Source organism: Alternaria metachromatica (genome assembly GCF_023757995.1).
Source record: "Alternaria metachromatica strain BMP 0045 chromosome Unknown scaffold_13, whole genome shotgun sequence".
Taxonomy (NCBI): domain Eukaryota; kingdom Fungi; phylum Ascomycota; class Dothideomycetes; order Pleosporales; family Pleosporaceae; genus Alternaria; species Alternaria metachromatica.
Genome location: NW_026055504.1, coordinates 523,634 through 544,692, shown reverse-complemented (window position 1 = coordinate 544,692; position 21,059 = coordinate 523,634). Strand labels below are relative to the sequence as shown.

The window sequence follows — 21,059 nt, the reverse complement described above, 5'->3', positions numbered from 1 at the left end:
CAGTGATTATCATATGCATCCTGTTTGCATTTGTTCTCGCGTTGGCCCAGGGTAAGTGTATTCGAATTTCATGTTGACCGTTTCGTATCCAGAGGTCGCTCAGAACGTTTACTAACAGTTTGGTAGGATATCGAGCAGGCCGCATGGCTGGCCAAAAGTCCAAAACTCGGGTGTCGGATGTACTCGTGTTCGCGCAAGGCTTCATCTGCTCGGCCTTTCTATTTGCCACAGCCATACAGATAGCTGGACTGGGTCTGCAAACGGATGCGCAATGTCATGCTGCGATACGAGTCTGCATCGCCATGTATAGCGCGGATAAGATAGCACTGTAAGTGTTTACTCTTGCGTGACGCTCACCCAAAGCCCGGATACTAAACCACATACAGATATCTCTTCTTGCTAGAGCGCGTTCATATCGTACGGGCTCCCTTTGTGGATCGCACAAGGGATATGCTGTATGTCTTCGGAGGGATCTTCGTCACGGGTGGTTTCCTCGCGATCATGGGATGGCAGTTTGTCAACCCAATGGCTATCTTGAACCACCAGACAGGCGAATGCAGGATAGGCATCGAGCGGCCGGCTACGATCGCGATCATCGTGCTGGACATCCTGATGAACACTGTTCTCACGGGAATCTTCGTATGGCAGCTTCGACCAGCACTGGGTTCAGCGGCACCTAGGATATTCAGTCTCGCAAGCGACACTGCTGGTACATCAAGCGACTCTTCAATGCAGAGAATCCGACTTTGGATGAAAGGAACACGGCGGGCCGTATCTTCTCGGAACAACTTGCGAGTCATGCTGGTTCGAAATGTTGTTGGCTCGGGCTTCATGTTGTTTGTCACCTTGTGCAACAATAGCCTGTTCCTTGCCTGGAATTTTGCGAAGATGAGCCACGCTTGTCTGCTCATGTGCCTCGCTGATAGTAAGTTCACGATCCGCCCCTTGTGGTCAACACACGCTAATGCATAGTTCAGTCTGTCTCGGTATGCTTGTCACCCAGTGGCTGACGATGCGTTCGGCTGATCCGGAGGTATCACCACCGGCATCTCGAGCTTCTCTCGTAGACGAACGAACCGATTCCGAGGTTTCCTTTGTGAACGAGAAGCCTGTGCCTATCAGCCGCGTGCTAGATAAGGTACGCTTCAATCTCCGTTGAAGGCGGCGATGCTGTCAAGAAGTTGTATTTTGCAACATGTGTCTTAGCAGTCTCGAGCTACAAAAGGACTGGAAGGATCCATTTGCGGTGTACTTCATGGACTCATCGCCGCTCTTCTTCGGTCTTGTTACATACCGACTTACACACGATTGGCTGCGCTTGCCTTCATCCTATACCGCTGTCTGGCACCTTATCGCGTAACTAATACGACGCCATCCTCGATCAGCGAGTGCCGAACAAAAAGAATGCTTTGGGCGACAATGAAGGTCGTACGCCGCACTCTGTTTGGTGTGACCAAGCGCTGCGCGGCGTTGCATGGCTGCGGTTGTGCGGATATACCCCGATCGTCAGCGGAAGAGGCTAGGAAGCGCCATGGGAACGGTCATGGGTCATCTCTGGAGCAGGTCGGTTTGAGATGAGACCGTAGTCGGATTCCATTGTGCGAGCTCATGACGTCAGCCAGATAAATCAGGGTCTTACCGGACGAAGACTAGCGTCAGGCTAGCGCAAACATTGGAAAGAGCCGCCCAGGTGCCCAGGTATGCCCAACCTCCGCACATGCATTGCGAGTACAGTTCTTCATATCATGGTACATAGTTCGACAGAAGCTCATCTTATGCTGTGTCAGAAGTCATAATATCAACGACCGAGTTTCACTGAGTTCAGCTAGATCGCCTTGTTCGCATGGACAGTATGACAACTGAATGTATCAAATTCCACTACGACATCCCACTCTTTCCGTTCTGACCTCGTTATCGTCTATATGTCGGACGTCTCATACTACATGAAAGCGCTCCCCGCTTAGATTAGAGGTGGATCGAAGAACCACACCTCCTCACGTTCCACGACCATCTCATCTCTCTCCACATGCTCGTGATATTTCTCGCATACCTTGCCCCTCAACGCGACCAAGTACTCTCTCCCATCTGAATTCCTGCCAATTGTCTCAGCGACGTCTTTGTTTCTACCACCTTCCATCCTGAAGCCCTTCGCAAGGTTGACCTTCCACTCGGCCATGTCCTCCGTCTCACCGCAGTTCAGCATAATGTCTTGCATCATGGTCCTCAAAGCAGAGTCCCTCAGATGCTCCTCGATGTACTTCATGATGTCGTATGGCAGTGGCTGGGCGTCGCGCAAAAGCTTGTTGAAGAACACATCCACAATCTTGTTGCGCAGGAGCGGGATATCGAAGGTGTCGGCAGATACGTGGAGTTCGCATAAGAAGAGGTATCTCGAACTGGTGTCATTGCTGGAGTCTAGGCTGCCGTTGTAGAGCCAGTTGGCGAAGACGTCGAATCGCAGTGGCGTAGAGCACGCGAGGTGGATCGCTGTGCGCTCCTCGTTTGAGGAGGCTGAAAGGGCCTCGTGGAAGTGTCGCGAGCGCGCCCTGAGTGCTTCGACATGTAGGTCATACTGCTGGATATTCTTGCCGGAGCCGACATTGATCGTGACTGTGTCGTGCCTGTTGGTGATGGTAGGCGCGGTCCACGGGTGTGCGCACCATGCTAATGGGTGGCTCATCGTAATAGTGTTGGAGTTGCTTTCTTTGAAAGAGGTGTAGATGTTGTTGATAAAGTTCTCACAAAATGTAAAAGTCGTTTGTGTATCTCTTGGTAGGCAGCAAACTCCACTAGCCGAGAAGCCGAAGTGAAGGTGAAGGTGAAGATACGTTTGTGCTAACCTAGCCAACCTGAGCAGCATGCATGCACCTCTTCTCTACGAGTAGCTGTAGAACCTGTCAGTCATTAGATGAGGGTTTAAGCACAACAATTAGTATATATGCTGTATTTTGATTTGTCACCAGCATCTGATTACCCCGTAGCAGGATCGTGGAGCGCAACAACGAAAGGGCGACATGCGTACGGTCGAAATGGATCATATAGTCTCAGATGTACTTTATTTATGTACTAAGAACGTAGCCCGAGCATGAAAGTGAATACAACTGCAACAATATTGGCAGACTCAACGGATCCACCTGCATTGTTGACCAAAGGTCTCCCACATAGCTTGGAAGGTAAAATGGCAAGCTTGCCACACTGTCTCCTAAGTGCACTTGCGTCTCGGATTAGCGACTGCCACTGAGCTGCCACATCTGAGAACTAGACTTACGAATCGAGATCTCCTTATGTGGCATCCCTTTCTCTGTGTACATGATATCGTTCGCAAAAGCTCGTTCGCATGTCGACGAACCAAGTGTCTGCATCGATCCTTGACCCGTCACCCGGGACTAGGCCTCGAGCTCGACAACCCACAATAATATCTATGAGGAACTCCTTGTGGCAATCGAAGAGATGATGTCTTTTACATTCCCTGAAGTTGCCCGACGCCGCCATTATATCGACAATGAGCTTCCTCATACTGTCCCCTTCAGATGTGTTGGTGTACAAGAATTCTGTAACATCGACAGCGACCACATTCTCTGACAGCCAACGAGTGTATAGAGATTCCAAGACAGCATTCTTGAAGATAGGCGCCTGATGAAAGTCGGAGAACACGTAGGCCTTCATTACCTTCCCCCAGTCCAGAAGGCCTCCGCTGTCCGCCAGACCTACAACACCAGAATTGAGCCAATAGAAGAACACGTCGAAGGTGTCGGCGTCGGTATCCTTTAGTCGAAGGTACGTTGAGCCACCTTCCCGGAAAGAACCGTTGAGCATGCGATCGAAGTAGCTGGAGAAGTGACACAGGAGCCCGCGATAGATCTTGAACTTCTTCTTGGCATTGTCCGGTCCGACCGCGACGGTAATGATCTTGTCGTAGACGTGACTGAGACTGTTAGCAAGAACGCATGGCTGGAATTGTTTCGGACTCACGCTGGTGGTTTGGTGGGCGCATGTGCACAAGGAATTAGCTCTATACTGCGTACGGCGTCGGCGGTGAACGGCACTTCGGTCGCCATCGCGTGAGATAGGGTCGTGAACAAGAAACGTCGCTGAAGGATTGGTGACGCGGTGAGCAATGGAGTAGAATTTTGAGGTACCCGTGCAAGAACTAGTTGTCTTGGCGGTGCTCGGGAAGTGAGAGTGAAAGTGAAAGTGAGAGTGAGAGTGAGAACACCAATCGGTAATTCGACTCTGAGGACATGAGACACCCTTGACAACTGCGGATAGACCTTGCTACTTAGATGTCGCAATTCGTTCGACAAGCCTTCGGGGTGTAGTAGCAGTGGCAGAGCCTGTATCCTCCATACTACCTTCTCTTTGAGCATACCACGAACCTTTCTCGAAGAAACTTGCGAAATGTCGTTATCAGCCGCACGTAATGACGGATCGTTAAAACGGGCAGAGCAAACAGCGAGACTGAACACTGGGCAACCACGTTGTCACACAAATTGAACATAGGCAAGGTTTGAATCTGAATCGGCGTTGTATTACAAGAACGAGTTGGCCAGTTTCTCGAAGTATTTCCTGGCGCCATCCAGGTCGACGTTCACGGTGGCCTTCGATCGCTCTTTCTCAGTGAGTGTCTTGCCTAACGAAACCTGTAGCGCGTCTACAGTGGACTCCTCGTTTGGTTGGTTCACGATCTGAAGATTCATGCTACCGCTCTCCACCTCCTTACCGCCAACGACGATGATGTGGTTGTACTTCTTTGTCCTGGCTTCAGCAATCTTCTTTCCAAGCGAGCGGTCACTCGTATCGACGTCAATGGGTAGGTGTATAGTCGATAACGGTAAGGGCTTGGGCGACGATAACGAAGTTGCGGGTGCGTCAGAAGGCGTGAGACCGGAAAGAACAGATTGAATGCGCGAGACGTGTTCAAGAACTTTGGGGTCTGAGTTCAGCGACAAGACAATGGCCGGTCGAGGCGAAAGCCAGAATGGGTATTTGCCAGCGTAGTGTTCAATCAATAGAGCCATGAAACGCTCGATGGAACCGTAGATGGCGCGATGTACAATGACTGGGCGGCGAAGAGCCGGATCCAGTCCTGCATCCATAGACGACTGCGGTCCTGCCTCCAATTCGTCCGGTGACGCTTGGTATTGCAGATCGAAGCGCTGCGGCAGCTGGAAGTCGAGCTGTATGGTTGCCGTCTGATGCTCCTTGCCATTCGAGTCTTTCAAAATGATGTCAATCTTTGGGCCATAGAACGCTCCATCTCCCTCGTTGATTGCCCATTCACTTCCGATGTTGTTCAACGCGGTAGTCAACTGCTCTTCTGCACGATCCCACTCCTCGATGGTGCCGATGAAGCTGTCCTTGGGCCGAGTAGAGAGAAGCAGCTTGTAGGGTCCCAGTCCAAACGTGTTGTACACCATGCCCACGAACTTGAGCGTCTGCTCAATCTCTGCCAGAATTTGGTCTGGCCGACAGAAAATGTGCGCATCGTCCTGGTGGAACCGCCTGACTCTGGTCAGACCTGTCAAAGCGCCTGAGATCTCGTTCCGGTGCAGAGCGCTGAAGTCGGCGAGCCTGACTGGGAGATCTCTGTAACTCTTGATCTCGTCCCTGAACAGCAAACAGTGGCCGGGGCAGTTCATAGGCTTCAGACCGAACTCGCCGTCCTCTCCGCCTTCTGCTTCAGGTATTTGCGCCGTTGTCCCTCTTCCCTGCACACTGAACATGTCCTCGGCATAATTGTCCCAGTGCCCGGACTTCTCCCATAGCGACTTCTTGTATATTATGGGCGTGATGACCTCTTGGAAGCCGAACTGTGGATATTGCGCACGCAGGAACGACTGCAACTTCTGGAAGACATAGGCACCGTTGGGAAGGATGAGCGGCGAGCCGGGGCTATATGGAGATGTGATGAAGAGATTGTGTGTTTGCGCGAGGGCTCGATGGTCGAGAGGAGGTGTAGGCGGGGTGCCGGCTGTAGGGTTCAATCGCGCACTGGCGGGTGCTTCAGACGAGACGGTCACCGTGTGCTGCAACTGGTGGGGCGCAGAACAAGAGCAACTGCGCGCGAAGAGACGTCCATGTTGGCGCCACCTCTTTGGTTCTAATTGCACCCGTCTTGCAGTCCGTAGCGCAAGGGAAAGCTGGCGTAGTGACATCGGAAAGTCTTGACTCCTGCACCAACTTCGCGTGCTGTTCAGGATGCACTTTCTGGACTAGTCGTCTTGGCGCACGCGAGCTCGAACATGACGTCGACGCGTCTGTACGCCAACACCACTTACCCCCCGAATGCAGTCAGGTACTACAGGTACAGTGCTAGGGTCATCGCTCTGGAACTCCACTAACAACAAAAGTGCTTGATGTCTCTGCGACGCACTAAGACACAGTATGCGCCAGAAGCCTGATTGGCAGGCCCCACGTCACACGTAGGAAGTGGCAACCTGTTCTACCCAGCCTCCTACAACGACACAAAGGCAGTCAGTGAGACAGTTTGGGTCATCACTAGACACACCACTGCCTAAATCTATAACTACCCCCTGCTCTGTATTGCATTCTTACCTTGACCCACTCATCCGTCAGCCCTACGTCACAGATCCTAGATACCATCAACTTGGAATATGAGCGCACGTTCACGGCGACTCGAACACAGCTTGGGAAGTAGCTGGGGCGACGCTGACTACGCATCCGGTGACGAGGGCTCCATTCACTCGGCCAGCGACGAAGCCAGCGAATTGGAACTAGAGGACTCTGACAAAGAAACTGTACAAGAACCACGGACGACCGTGACACCTAGATCTAAGCGCAATCACCTCAGCAAGTCAACACCTACGGCGCAATCGCAGGCTCGACCCGTGAGGAAGCCAACAAGTTGGACCAAAGCCAGCCAGTCGCAAAGGATAGGACCCGACAGAACACCGAAACAAGACGCATCCGAGCCGAGCTTCATCATGCCTTCTATGAGTAACTCGCCAAGTGGTTACAGCGGCTCGCCAGGTCCCAAATCTCAGCCGCGGAACCGATTACGAAACACGACCCAGAACCGTCCATCAGACTCGCCCCTTACACCAGGCAGCTCTTTCACGAAAGGGTCTGCCAGCGGGTACTCGCAAGTGCCACAACAGAGCCAGGAAGAAGTCAGCCCATGGCACTACGTGAACCTCTTCTGGGATAACGTCGCCGCACCACTCCTCGCCCACTTCCTCGACATCTTCTCTTACGCGATGCGACACTTTATCAAGCCGTTCTTAGGGGTCGCCCTCGGCGTTGGCATCCTAGTCTTCGGCATCCAGCTAGCATCCGGGATACTACGATCCACAGTATCGAACGCTGTAATGGGGCCTGTTTGCGCGATACCAGGCTCTTCCTACCTCATCCCCGCATGCGCTACGCTAGACACGTCAGAACCTCAGGCCGACTTCGAGGAACTCATTAATGTTCAAAGTCGATTCGAGGATATCCTGGACGCATCGAAGGATACTTCTGCTCTGCCCGCCACGATCAAGAACTCTGAGCTTGCTATTCGCGACTTGCGTATTCTTGTCAAGCACTCTCGTCTTCCGAGCCGGAAGGCCCTGGATAATGAATTCGAGTACTTTGTACAAACAGCCAACGAGGCTTCCGTCGATCTGTCTCGTTACAACAGTCGCATAGGGGCAGCTATGGACCGTGTAATTGCGACAAACACCTGGACCATGAACGTGTTGTCTGGTATCTCGGAGAAAGAGGCTTCCATTGGCGCCGTTGGCCGAGTTATCAACCAGGTCACGGGTGCGTTCATCGCGCCACCGCCAACGCTTCAACAACGCATCTTTGACCAGTACGTATCACACGTCAGCAAGAACAAAGACGAGATCACGCGTCTTATCGAAACAGCCCAAGCTCTGCTTCTTGTTCTGCATAACCTTGATGAGCGACTAGGCACCATCTACGAAATTGCAACAGGCGATGACCAGACGATAACGGGCAGACAAGAAGAGCTTCTTTCTAGCCTCTGGACAAAACTTGGGGGTAACCGCGGCGATGTGAAAGCTAACACCAAGTCCCTCAATTTACTTGCCAACATTGGTGCCTATCGCAAGAGAGCGGTCAATCACGTGTCAGGCACACTCCTCAAGCTACAGGAGATCCAGGCCGAGTTGGAGAACTTGCGAGAGGGCGTTGCGGCGCCGGAGATGCTGGGTTACAGAAGTGATCTACCTTTAGAGTATCACATTGATGCTATTGGAAAGGGTGTGGACAGGCTGCAGGTCAGCCGCGGAGAGCACATGAGGGTCGAGGGGGACACGTACAAGAGGCTTATGCGTGGTGGCGATGAAGCCGAGGGTAGGAGGGAGTTGCCTGGGCCGACAGTCACCGTGAGGGCGAAGTAGTAAGATCGTCTCGACATTGGGAACTTCGGACAAACTTGCGTTGGCTTGGATATTGTATGACGGCGTTCATGATAAGGATTTTCTCTTTTGGCTTTGTCCCTTTACTTGGTACATCCCTAGATACCCATCTCATCCACAACTCATGACCGCAATGAACCATTCTTTTTACCACTTTCAATACATCTGCACCTCAACCAAACATCTCCTCACACCTCCATCGCTTCCATCACCTAGGCCTTCAAACTCCATCTCGTAGGCCACACACCCTCTCTGCGCACAGGCTTCCCTAAATCCATCTACGCTACCTCCAACACCAAAGTACACTCTCTTCGCCGCCACAATCGTCTTGCCCGTCTTCACCCGTCCCATCAGCGCGACAATCGCATCAGTAAACGCCGTGAGTGAAGCTGGCGAGTAGATAGTCTCCGAACCCAAGATGAACGTATTCAGATCCGGAGACGACGGAACCATCTCCAGAAGCTTCTCAACCGGCGTCCAAGACCCCGAGATAAACGTCATCGTAATCCCAGTTTCACCCATCGCCTTCTTGAAAGCTGCTAGAATCTCAGGAGTAAGATATAACTCGCTACTCTCTTCCGATTCCAAGAGCGGATTCCCCGCCTCAGGGAACAGCGCTGCATTCTCCTCAGCACTTAGCGTACCCACCCATGTTAGAAGTAGATTAGGTAGAGTAACAAGCCGTAGGACGTCGGCGTTGTAATCTGTGAGGGTGAAGTAGATCCCAAGTTGGTTCGTAACCGCATATTGGAACAGGAGAAGCGAAGGCAGCGCAGACCCGCAACCCATCTCAATAACATGACCGACGCGCATGAGGTCATCGAGATCTTTCCGTGGTCCACGGTCGAGCAGGTAGCGGACGAGATCGAGACTGCATTCCCAGGTCTTGTAGCCGCCTTCGTAGACGTTTTGGCGGAGATCGGAGTCCTTTTGGTGAGTGTCAGTTTGTGGATGGAAAGAGGGGATAGGGTAGGGCGGCATTACATCCAGACCTGTCAAAGGTGTTTGGGATGATCCATCGTCTTCGGCCATGAGTTGAAGGCGCACATCGAAGAGTTCGCGGCGGGGCAGACGAGTTGTGAAGCCTTTGGGGCTGGTTATGTTGATGGTTGAGTAGGAGAGTTTGTCTGGGAGGCTGGCTAGCTAGGACCCTTGTTAGTATCGCTCGTAAGAATGTCTTTATCTCGATGAGAAAGAAGGCTAAGGGATTGAGAGATTGTCCCATGTCTATACAAAGTCCAAAAGCGCATACCTACCAGTTCATCGAGATCATGTGTTTTGGCCGCAATAGGTGGTGGCACATTGCTATCTATCGTTGTTTGCTGTTGCCCTTGCTCTTGCACGTCATTGGGGTCTTCTTCTATGTCGTCGCCTGAAAAGCCGAAACTGAATGTCATGATGAAATGCTGAACTGGGGTTGGATCAGGTTAGACTGATATGCAAGATGTTAGTTTGGTGGTTGGTGGGGCTTCTTTCATGTGAAAGATAATTTTGGGTCTTATCGATAAGCGCGTGGTGTGTGCACGGGTGAATGTCTACTACATGGATGCGCTCTGATCTTAGTTTGTCGCACGTCTTAGGTGGACTAATCATCACTTTGATTTGAGGATAGCGAAGAAATGCACTTTACTTCTGACCGGAAGGGGTTATGATCCCTCTTTCTCAAACCCCCCCACGCGACTCATGCGGAAAGTCAAAGGGTGTCTTGCTGCTTGCTAGCAATGTGACGCGTGTACGCCTTGTACGCATGTTCCAGTATCCCAGCCCATTCTCATTCCGTGTATACCGTGTTGAAGGCGTGCGTTCTTACTCCTTCTTCACCTCAACACCATTACTGTTCTCTTCTTTCTCCGCCTGTCGCTCCTCGGCCAGCGTTCGCTCCATCTGCCTAGCGCACGCCTCCATCGTGTCCTTGTCCAACTCCCATCCCGTTGTGTCGATCCCCTTCGCCTTGGCGTCGGCGATGATCTGCTGTCGCTCCACAATCTTCTCGCGCATGAGCTTGATGGCACCCCCGAGCACAACTGCCTCGCTGCGGCCTTGTCCCTCCAAGCCGGGTACTATTGAGGCAAGTCGGTCGAAGCCTTCTCTAATCGCTTCGCGTCGCTTCTGCTCGGAACGGATGTGGTTCTCTTTCTTTTGAGCTTCGGTAAGGCGGGGCCGGTCGGCGGCGTTTGTGGGACTTTGCGACTCCGGCATGATGGCGTGGAGGCGGTGGTACGAGTGTATCGTCTGACGCGAATGGCCAGTGTATTCGGGTAGGTAGAGTAGATTTCAGCTGGCACGAACCGGTTCGCTGGATGTGGCTACTTAGGATATTTTCTTACGTTATGCCGTATGTTCGGTCGAGGAGACCAAGGCGACGTTCTGAGGCACAGGCTGTGGTACGCGACTGCTATAGTGTTGTAGGGGACAGCAGGCGCTCACCTGGGCATAGTTCCTGCCCTTCATGTGAATGGGCCGACGGGTGCCGAGCTTGGAGGCATGCACCACTCGACGCGGGCTATACCAGCAAGCCGGTGCAACAATGTGCGATGGGCATCCGTGTGTGTGGTAGGAGGTGCGATGGTAGAGGCGCGCTATCGATACGCGTGGGTGAAGCGGAAGCTCTCCATGGCTAGCACGTGCTTGGTACCATGGCGATAAGATGCGCAATGTGCAGATGAGGGCATCTCTACTAGTAAAACGGCTGTTTGTTTAGCAGCGACGCTGACATGGCGCTATCAAGCAAGAAACGTGCGGCTAATTAAAACGATGTTTCAAGGTGGCCGGACCCCGTCAGCGCGATATGAGGCTCCTGGCTCCCTGCACCCAACAGCGTGTGACGCACTCCGGTGGATCTTCCGCGCCACCAGGAACCACGTCGGCCACGACGCGACGCCCAGAGATACCGCCGGCAGTAGCAACCCTCGGTCGAGAGTGAACACGACCGCTCAGGGCCAGTGACAGAGTCGCCACGCTGTAGGAGAAATTGCAAGAGAAGGCACGACCCCGCTAGGACATCCCACTGGGCAGCTGCAGCCCGGGAGCACGCACTACACCACCACCGCCGTGACATGCGCCCAACCGCGGCCGCACTCCTCCACCCACGCCATTGAATCCTCCCACGCACTCCACCATGGACGGCACCCGGGGGAGCAATCGCCGCATCAACAGCCTCCAGGCCCAGGACCGCCTGCGACGACGCAGTTCAGCCAACGCCCAGGGGAAGCGCCCCGTCACGGCCCAAGATGCCTATCTCTATGCTCTCCGCGCGGCATACCTCGCATACCTCCTCCAGCCCCGGCAGAAGCGGGTGCAACATGTGCCCGCCGCGCCCAAACACGTCCAGCGATCGTCGACCTCGATAAACGACCTCATGAAGGACTTCTCCCTCATACGAGACTCCAAGAGCACGCGCTTCCCCCGCGACTTCATGGCTGCACTGGACAAACGGATCACAAAGGTGTTGATGGGGCAGGAGCGCATGCCTGAGTTCCAGGATGCCACGGTCAAGCGAACGTTCGCCGTCTTCCTGAATGCATTCAAGGACCCGTCGTTCAGGAAGAACATGGACAAAGATAGGAGAGTCGAGGACCTTCTCCTGATTTTCTACTCCAACGCCACAAAGGAACTGCAAAAGGGGAAGGCGCCCGGAGATGACAGCTGGAAGCTCATGGTAGATCGGCACGTCGCTCTCTTCCTACGTCTTGTCAGCTCTTGCCTCAAAGACCATGACTGGCAAAAGGACAGACCCGAACTTGCGCATCGGCTGGCCACGATGGAGAAGAAGTTACTCGTACACGACCAAGATTTGGCGGCGGAGAACCAGCGCAATGGCGGTCAGGGTGGCACAACAGTCGAAGTCGAAGTTCCGCGAAGTTATGAAGTCAAGGACATGCCCCTCGTCTTGGTAGTGTCACGCATCTTCGCTGTAGGGTACTCCGATGTACAGGCCGATATCAACCGATACAAGTCCGTATGGACGGAGAAGGCTGCGCTGCAGGATCTCAAGACATACCAGGCGCACCTCAGTCTCATGACCAAGAAGACGCTGAACAGTGACGACTTCGATACCGAGGAGGCGTACGAGGCATGGAAGAACCAAGAGGTGCCAGACCTCTCGCAGATGATACTGGCAATCATACAGTCGAACCCCGAGCTCGCAAAGAGTTCACCCGGATCGGTGCCACACTTCAAGCCCAATGCTTCTTTGGACCCCGGCTACTCAGACGGTTCGAGGCAGGGTTCTATGTCGTCTGAGAACGGCTCCTCATATGTCATTGACCAGTCTGTGGATATGAATGGGCTCAGCCTCAACGACGACCCAAATGATAGCTCATCCTATACCTTCATACCTTCAGATCCACGTGCCACTTATCGTGCGATACTGAATGAAGCACTGACGTATGACCTGGCGGACAACGATCTCGAACCGTCCGAAGCTACCAACGAGAATCCGTCTGTGAAGCTACTGTCGAAACAATCGGCTGAGCTTTTGAATGAGATAGCCCTCCGATGGAGGATACCACAATTTTCCCGTCTCGTCTTGTTCCTAGACGTCATACGCGACAAGTACATTAACCAAGACATCAGTCTGGATACCCTCGATGCTGCCTTCAACTATGTCAAGGAACCACCGCCAGCTGACAAGAAGTCCAATCGGATGAGCCATATTCCAGTACAAGTATCGTTGTTTGACCGAACGAAATGGACAATCCAGGACTACACTCTCAACCAACAGATTCTGTCAACGTTGCACGACTGCCTGTTAAGAGAGTTGTACGAGCTGATGATGCATGTATACGACACCAAACCGCCTGCACTTGGACCGGTAATGTACATCCTTGAGACCCACATCTACGACGACCCAACTTTCCCCGGCACCGAAGAAGATATGGATCAGTTCACTGAACAATTACGTCACGGACTGAGGGACAAGGCTGGTGACGTGTATCGAGAGCTTCTAGCGAAGCACATCCCGGACACCAAAGAAGAGTGGGAGTTCTACCATGTCATTGAGTTGGGTCGTGCTGTGGTCAAGCTATGCGAGCGGATACAGAAGCGCTACCGCAAAAACCCAGAGGTTATGGGTGCTAGTCCCATGAATTGCCTCGTTGAGAAGATGTTTCCCTCTTACGCCGCAGATGCGCGAGACCTTGTCGCTCGGATCATGGACGTTGCTCAAAGCAAAGGAGAGGATGTACCCGTACAGGATGGCTTCGACTTGTACAAAGAGCTTGTTGAGATACGCCGCATACACAGCGATGCTCTACCAGGCAAAAACTTTGCTTTTAGTATCGAAGATCAGCTACAGGACTTTGTGTGGAGATGGATTCAGATGACGGATCAAAACCTTATTGGGTGGGTTGACAACGCTTTCAAGGCAGACCAATTCCAGATCGAGTCGCAGAACCCCATTCCTTCAGACGAGGAGCGCCACAGTGTCTCGGTCGTGGATGTCTTCCGGTCCTTCAATCAGAGTATCGAGCAGATTGTCTCACTAAACTGGGATAACGATGTCCAATACGCCAAATTCATGACTGCTGTGTCGAAATCGATCGGTGTCGCACTTGCAAGATACTGCGAACTTGTTGAGCAGAAGTTCGCCAAGGAGATGGATCGCTTGACTCCTGAGCAGGAGGCCGCCGCTCATCAGACCAAATCAGAGAAGTGGTTGTCGACGGTCAAGGACTTCTACAGCCAGAAAGAGAAGGTCGAGCCCTTTCAATTCTACCCAGAGGTAAGTATTCGACTCAATGACATGTTCAATGCTTACGAATACAGTCGCTCGTCAAACTCAACAACATTGAGTATGCAATGCAGCAACTAGATAAGCTCGAGCGCGAGATTGGCGTCGATGCGTGCGCCGAAGTCATCCAAAAGCATTCCCCACCCCCGACGCAACGCCTTCGAAACAACAACTTCGTCTTCACCATCAAAATCATCGAGGCTGAAGACCTGAAAGCTTGCGACATGAATGGTCTAAGTGACCCATACGTCGTGCTTGGTGATGAGTATCAAAAGCGTCTGGCAAAGACTCGGGTCATCTACCGCAACCTCAATCCTCGTTGGGACGAGACAATTGACATCACGACTAATGGCCCGCTGAACGTCGTTGCAACAATCTGGGACTGGGACGCTATGGGCGACCATGACTGCGTCGGCCGGACGTCTCTCAAGCTCGATCCATCACACTTCCGGGACTATATGCCCCGAGAATACTGGCTTGACTTGGATACGCAGGGTCGTCTGTTGCTGCGTGTGAGCATGGAAGGCGAGCGAGACGATATCCAGTTCTACTTCGGCAAGTCATTCAGAACACTTAAGAGGACTGAGCGTGACATGACACGGAAGATCACGGACAAGGTAGGCAAATTGCCATTACAATGCACAATTTGCGCTAACAATGGCAGCTTTCATCGTTCATCGGCTACAAGCTTTCGCGTCGCTCACTTGATGCCTTGCTCAATAAGGGCGTAGCATCGAAGGTCACCAACTACTTAGGAAACTTCCGACAAGCCAGGCCCATGTCTGTCATTCAAGGCCCTACACAGCAGGATGTCACACAAGCTCTGGGTCCTCTGTTCGTTTACTTTGACGAAAACTTCGCGATCATGAAACAGACGCTGACAGACGCTGCAATGATCATGGTTATGACAAGACTCTGGAAGGAGGCACTCGCGACCATAGAGTCGCTACTCGTACCTCCGCTATCCGACAAGCTCTCACAACAGCGCCCGCTGACACAACAAGAGCTTGACATTGTGTTCAAGTGGCTGAAGATGCTTTTCGACTTCTTCCACGCTGTAGATGAGGACGGGAATGTTGAGGGTGTACCCATGGACGTGCTCAAGTCACCCAAGTACCATGAGCTTCAGAACCTCAACTTCTTCTACTTCGAAGCTACCGAAGATTTGATCCGTACGTCTGAGTCAATGGCTGCGGCTAGCGCAAGACGACAGCAAGAACAATCCCAACGCCTAAACCGCATGTCGGCGCCGCCTGCTATGGGCCATCAGTTTGGTGGTGCCGCGGGACTTGTCGGTATGCCGACTAGGAAACACAAGACCATCATGTTGTCACGCAATCTAGGCACAATGAAGAAAGCCAAGGAAGAAAAGAGAAAGGAAGCACAGGCGGAGCCTAATGATGACATGATCTTGAGGATACTGAGAATGAGGCCCGAGGCAGAGCGTTACCTAAAGGACAGGAGCAGACAGAAGGTACCCATCGCCATTCCTTTCTCATCTTCACCCTTACTGACGAACAACAGGAACGTCTTGCTGCTGCGCAGGCGGCAGAAATGATCGTACGACAGAGTCTCAACTCTGGGGGTGGTCGCATGACGGGCGGCATGGGCGGCCCACGTCGATAAGACAAAACCACTCTTCTTGTCACATGTCACTGTTTTGGCGTTCGTTTGCTTTCCGATACCTCTGCATTATCGTGTGTCGTTTGGGCGTTGAGTATACTTAGCTAATGTATTATCGGTGGCATCCGCTTCATGGTATGTGGGATGGACAGCGAGGCGTCTATATGGGGGCTTTCGCAGATACGAGTTGATATGAAGTAGGATAGCTAGCTAGATGATATCCATGGTGTTCAATGTAGGCAGGTGTGTTGTGCGTTAGTAGAAGTGTTGTAGGCACGTCACATCATGTCTCACATGAACATACGTGAGGGAGTGCTGCTCGAAATCAATCCCCAGGGTTACAAACGCGTAAGTCTCACCTCGTTTCGTCAACTATCAGATATCGTCGTCTTGTCTTCTTGTCTAAATCCACGCTAACCTAGGGAGAGAAAAAAACATTCTAGAGCCTACGTTAACGTTGGTTTATCTACTTTGCAAGTTCTTGTTTCAACGTAGTCTGCAGACCTGTTCAGCGTTCTTGTATGAGGTGGATCCATATTAGTTCGCGGTCTAGCCGCCAATATCCTCTTTACACACAATTGTCGGTGCGCGTTTCCATGTCAGGTCCTCGAAAGTGCGCGTGTTCACCTTCACTTCACCGTTTGCTCCAGGTAACCGCGCTTTGACGATTTTTGAACATCCATAACGGCCATTGCGACTCTGCGTCTTCTCTCCCGTAGCTCCAACATCGGAGCACACCGCGACTCAAGACATCGTCAACACCCGGAACCAGGATGTCGGAGGCTTTCGTACCTTGCAGCGACCTCCCCGGAGATCTTAGCAAATGGCTTGGTCCCGAGCAGGTCTCGCTGGAAGTAGGCTATGGCAGCGATAGCGAAATGTTCGACGCGCCGTTGGGACAACTACGCAACACGTCTGACTACTTCTTCGATCAGTGAGTCTACATCATATGTTCTCTTATCACTTCACTTTGAAGACATCCAGCACAACATCACACAAGCCTCACCAAGCGAACTCTTACTGACATAATGTAGACTGGATGACTCATCCGAGTACTTCAGCCTCCCCGATGTATCACCGCGCAATTTTCGCATCTACCTGGGATTCCTCAAGACCGGTTACCTCAATCAACTCGATCCGGACGATACCACTGATCAGAGAATCTCTTTCGGTAGACTCATTCATGTCTTCATGTTCGCCAACGAATTAGGAATCATTTTGCTCCGAAATGCGGTTCTAGACGAATTCTTCCTGCGCATCTACGACGACCCCGACGATCTCCCGTACAAGTGTATCTTCAATATATACAAAGCTTCCACCCCAGCCTCTTCACTACGTCACCTCGCTGTCGATATCATAGTGAAGATCGGAAAGAAGGCGGATGTCAAAGAATGGATGCACGACCTGCCGAAACAGTTCTTGATGGACTGCTTGACTTCCGCAAGCGAAGATAGGATCGTACCCTTTCCCAAAAATCTTTCCGAAGATGACGTCATGGACCGGCTAGAGGGAATGAGGAAGGCGATGTGTGAGGTGTTCCATGTCCACGATTCTGAGCCAGAGGCTGCAGAGGACGCAGAGGAGGAGGCTCAAGCTCAGAATGTGGACCCAGAGTTGCAAAAGACATTTGATGAGGAGCCCGCTGCGAGGATGGAGTATGTCATGGGGCCGTTGCCTATCAGAGAGAAGTAATGGGTACCCTTATGTCGCCCGTGTATCCTCCGGATGGCCCGGACTGTACTTTAGACTTGCTAGAGTACTCTGAATACCTAATGGATGCTCGAGCTTACTTCACAATAGTCATGTTGATAGCCAGCCTCCCTCATGATATAGGTGATTCCTATCATTCACACAACCCTTCCTGCTAGTCACATACGCCGCGCTACCCCGAATTTCTTCACGAGACACCCAGTCGCGTTGCTTGGCCGACCGTGGGAAACAATCGATTCTGAACGATGAAACAGGCGCTAATGCGGAAAATGCAGGCAACTTTTTTTTCATGGCGAGTAGCACAGGTTTTTTGCGAGATAGCTTTCGAGAGTAGAAGGATCAAAGGTTGCGCAACCCGGGCCCATGGTTTGATTTGGCGTTCGCACGTCTGGATCATCCCACCCAGCGATCGTGCATGTAGGATTCGCACGTGCGCGATACTCGAGACTATCTCGGGTCTCTAAGGGGAAGCAATCAGAAACACGCATCGCTAAAACAACACATTGGCGTGGCGCATGTTTGAAGCTGCGACTCATGCTCGCGAAGAAAGCGCGCCCAAGTGCCGCTGCACGAGGCAGACATTTCCCCTCTCACCGGACACCAGATAGCATCGCGCAACCCAGCGGATCATCAATCCGCGATCTACAACGCACACCTGCATCTCGCGTCCTCTATCCATGAACACATCATCACAGAACGTCAGATGAGCCCGATAGCCGGTTGGTGGTAAGCGAGCAGGCTTCGAGAAAGAGGAAGCGGGGCGCAGCACTGAAGGACCTCCTCGTATCTGCACGCCGTCTAGGAAGGAACCAGCGTGCATGTCTCAGCCTCACTTTGTGCCCCAGGCAGAACGAAGGAAAAACAGGCAGAGAGGTAGATTGACATGACACGTTGATCGTTTTGCCTACTCTTGCCTTGTTTTCGACTTGTAGGTTGTGAGGGGGTGGGGAAGTGTTCGTCGCGTCGCGTCGATGAACATCACCACAACGAACGCAAATACTAGAGAGAGCCAATCCATACTCCTAGTTGAGCAAAACCGAGCCTCTACATTAAGACTGAGACAGAACTCGAGACCGACAACTTCCGCCCCCGCCATCACGCGAAATCGCCGTTGTACATTCCCGAATACTGTCATAGCCCCAGCTTACCGATCGCTCCCCCTGTCCACCAGTCATCCACCCCCACGTGAGGAAACTAGGCTCGCACTGCAGGACAAGCGCGTGTCCGGTGAAGCGGTCCCTTGAAGTTCCTGGATTACTCTTCATTCCCGGATCGGTAGGCGTTGGGAAGGCTTCTATGCCTATGGCTGTGTCGTCGGGGTTCGTCTTGTCTTGGGGCAAAAGGGGTGCAGGGCCGTTGGTATGGGTGTGCGTTGCGGCCTAAATCTTGTCGGTGTGCCGGGGCTGTGAGTATGCGAAAGGGAGGAGTTGTGGCTGGAGGCTGTTTGGTAGGTCGTCGGACATGATAAGGTGAGAAGTGAGTAGAGGAGAGTCAACATGGGTATCGCGACAAGGAGGTATTGAGCTGGCAAGACAGAAACTGAAAGTAGACTGTTCAAAGATGAGGCGCTTTTGATACTCTACTACGGAAATCGTGAACGGCCGTAAAACCATGCTATGTGCTTGACGTATCCCCAAACGCCCAAACGGGTATCAACTATAACGACAGTCGTAGAATGCTATGACCTTAGTATCCGAAACCTAATCCTTGCCATGTATGTAATCCAAGTCCCTTTTGACAGTTCACAGTGGTTCAGTCTTCTTCTGAGTCCACTTCGCTGTCCGTTTCAGCACTTCTGCGCGGCTTGCCATCACCAATCTTCCATCCTGCACCTTCTCTCGCAATGAGCCCTTCATCAAGAAGATAGCGCTCGAGGCTTTGGTCCCTGTGCCACGTAGCAGGATCGAGCATATCCACGCGACTCTTGTAATCTTTCTCGAAGTGACGTCCAACATGCTCCATGCGCTCCTCCCAGGATGTAATACCATGAAAGGATCGCTCGCAGAACAAGCAGCTCGAATGTTGTGGCGCATTTCGTAGTTGTAGGTTGCAGCGCACTTGGTGTTCCGAGAGGTTCTCTTCGCAGACTGGGTAATCTTTCTGGGTGCGGCAGGACTTGTCTTTCGGAGCAGCGTGCATGCGGCGGAGATGCTGAGTGAATAGATCTTTGCGATTGAAGTCGTTATGGTATAATGTCTGTGGATCGTTGGAATCGATAGATGGGGTACATAGATCGCAGCGCCAGTAGCCGAGCTTGATGTGCTGGGTGCTGACGTGCCTTTTCCACTCGTTCTTGGAAGAGAAGTTGGACGTGCAGCCATAGCCGGCGAGCGGACATGGGAAAGCTCGACGGTCTTCAGCCTGAATGCTCGAATCTGCGATCGCTTTCTGTGTCTTGGAGGACCGACGAGATTTCTTCTCTGATCTGACAGATTCCGTGGGACTTGGAGCATGAGAGTCTCTACGGATCGGCTTGCGGCGCTTCGATGTGCGACCCGAGCTACCGCTTGACGTTGTAGACCTTCTCCGCTTAGACCTTGTCGGACTGTAGTCGGAGTCCGAAGCGGGTTCCTCAGGGAAGTCAACGGGCTCTACAGACTGGGCGTCTCGTACCGAGTGTCCGATACCAGAGTCTGCGTACCTCGTGTAATCCGGAGTAGCTTCTTCTTTGACTTCACTGTGATGATGATCAGGGGTAGCTTCTTGTTTCATGACAACATCCTCCACATCTTCAGCCACTGCTTCCGGTACCGGAGGCTCGTACTCTAGCTCGCGAAGGCTGATGTTACGCTCTTCGGCGTGAGATTCGCAGGCGAAGGCTCCGCCTTGAAGATACTCAGCTGCCGGGTATGAAACCGGAAGATGAGAGTAGTCCATCGGGCTTCCATATGGGATGCTATGGCACATGTATGGTGACCGAAGCTCGTCCTGGGTGTTTTGACTAGTGTTTCCAGAAGAAGTACGATCCGGTGATGCGTTGCGAAAGCAGTCTGCCGGAGGCCAGTGTTGCTCATATTGCTTCTCGTATCGACCGTCTGGGAACGGGATCTTTGCGTAAAGCATGCCTGGCGTAAGGGGGCTTTGCTCGTACAGGAAGCGTTGCATTGGCTGCATGCTGACAATGCCATTGTCGAAATCATCCAGGTAGCTCTCTTCTTCTATATGAAAACGCACTGCATGCTCTTTGCATGGTTGCATGTAGTTGGTGTATTCTGTCGCCCAGACGGGATAGCGCGGCTCGTCCATCGTCTCAATTTGTGGCAGGTCTCGGAACTGATGAGCGTCCATGGCTGATGCTCAGTCGTTGCACGGAACCGGGCAGGGGTAGCGATAGCGACTAAGTATCCCACGGCACCTAGAAGCCAAAGAGTATGGGGGAATGCGAGTGCCGTAGAAGTTCGACAGATACAAGATCTTCTGTTTGTAGAATCTTGCTGAGCAGGCGAAAACAGTCCTTCAAGTAGACGAGTGGTCAAGATATTTCGATGTCGTAGTTCTGCCGGCCAGAAGTAACCCAAGTACAGGGACTGGGAAAGGAGGCAAAAGAGGCGGAGCGTCAAGTGGGGGGTGTGACAGACCAAGGCAGCAAAGCAGAAAGCTAGTGTCAAGTT

The 21,059-nt window shown here is 52.4% G+C and overlaps 7 protein-coding genes across 7 annotated transcripts; 3 read left to right on the top strand and 4 right to left on the bottom strand.

Moving 5' to 3' along the window:
* Window positions 1-1,960: 1,960 nt before the first annotated feature.
* Window positions 1,961-6,155, bottom strand: J4E83_006203 (uncharacterized protein; the record flags this gene model as incomplete). Its single annotated transcript, XM_049333118.1, has 3 exons — window positions 1,961-2,737; window positions 3,502-3,925; window positions 4,540-6,155. The coding sequence occupies 3 exons, from the start codon at window positions 6,153-6,155 to the stop codon at window positions 1,961-1,963; spliced, it is 2,817 nt and encodes a 938-aa protein (XP_049187808.1).
* Window positions 6,156-6,614: 459 nt separating this feature from the next.
* On the top strand, window positions 6,615-8,366 carry J4E83_006202 (uncharacterized protein; the record flags this gene model as incomplete). Its single annotated transcript, XM_049333117.1, has 1 exon — window positions 6,615-8,366. The coding sequence occupies one exon, from the start codon at window positions 6,615-6,617 to the stop codon at window positions 8,364-8,366; it is 1,752 nt and encodes a 583-aa protein (XP_049187807.1).
* A 174-nt stretch (window positions 8,367-8,540) lies between these two features.
* Window positions 8,541-9,781, bottom strand: J4E83_006201 (uncharacterized protein; the record flags this gene model as incomplete). Its single annotated transcript, XM_049333116.1, has 3 exons — window positions 8,541-9,311; window positions 9,369-9,527; window positions 9,641-9,781. 3 exons carry the CDS (start codon window positions 9,779-9,781, stop codon window positions 8,541-8,543), a joined length of 1,071 nt encoding a protein of 356 aa, XP_049187806.1.
* Window positions 9,782-10,190: 409 nt separating this feature from the next.
* J4E83_006200 (uncharacterized protein) lies at window positions 10,191-10,583 on the bottom strand (the record flags this gene model as incomplete). The annotated part of the gene is made up of 1 exon (XM_049333115.1): window positions 10,191-10,583. The coding sequence occupies one exon, from the start codon at window positions 10,581-10,583 to the stop codon at window positions 10,191-10,193; it is 393 nt and encodes a 130-aa protein (XP_049187805.1).
* A 919-nt stretch (window positions 10,584-11,502) lies between these two features.
* J4E83_006199 (uncharacterized protein) lies at window positions 11,503-15,741 on the top strand (the record flags this gene model as incomplete). The annotated part of the gene is made up of 4 exons (XM_049333114.1): window positions 11,503-14,106; window positions 14,151-14,732; window positions 14,780-15,589; window positions 15,640-15,741. 4 exons carry the CDS (start codon window positions 11,503-11,505, stop codon window positions 15,739-15,741), a joined length of 4,098 nt encoding a protein of 1,365 aa, XP_049187804.1.
* Window positions 15,742-16,511: 770 nt separating this feature from the next.
* Window positions 16,512-17,430, top strand: J4E83_006198 (uncharacterized protein; the record flags this gene model as incomplete). The annotated part of the gene is made up of 2 exons (XM_049333113.1): window positions 16,512-16,672; window positions 16,773-17,430. The coding sequence occupies 2 exons, from the start codon at window positions 16,512-16,514 to the stop codon at window positions 17,428-17,430; spliced, it is 819 nt and encodes a 272-aa protein (XP_049187803.1).
* Window positions 17,431-19,200: 1,770 nt separating this feature from the next.
* J4E83_006197 (uncharacterized protein) lies at window positions 19,201-20,736 on the bottom strand (the record flags this gene model as incomplete). The annotated part of the gene is made up of 1 exon (XM_049333112.1): window positions 19,201-20,736. The coding sequence occupies one exon, from the start codon at window positions 20,734-20,736 to the stop codon at window positions 19,201-19,203; it is 1,536 nt and encodes a 511-aa protein (XP_049187802.1).
* Between the last annotated feature and the right edge of the window lie 323 nt (window positions 20,737-21,059).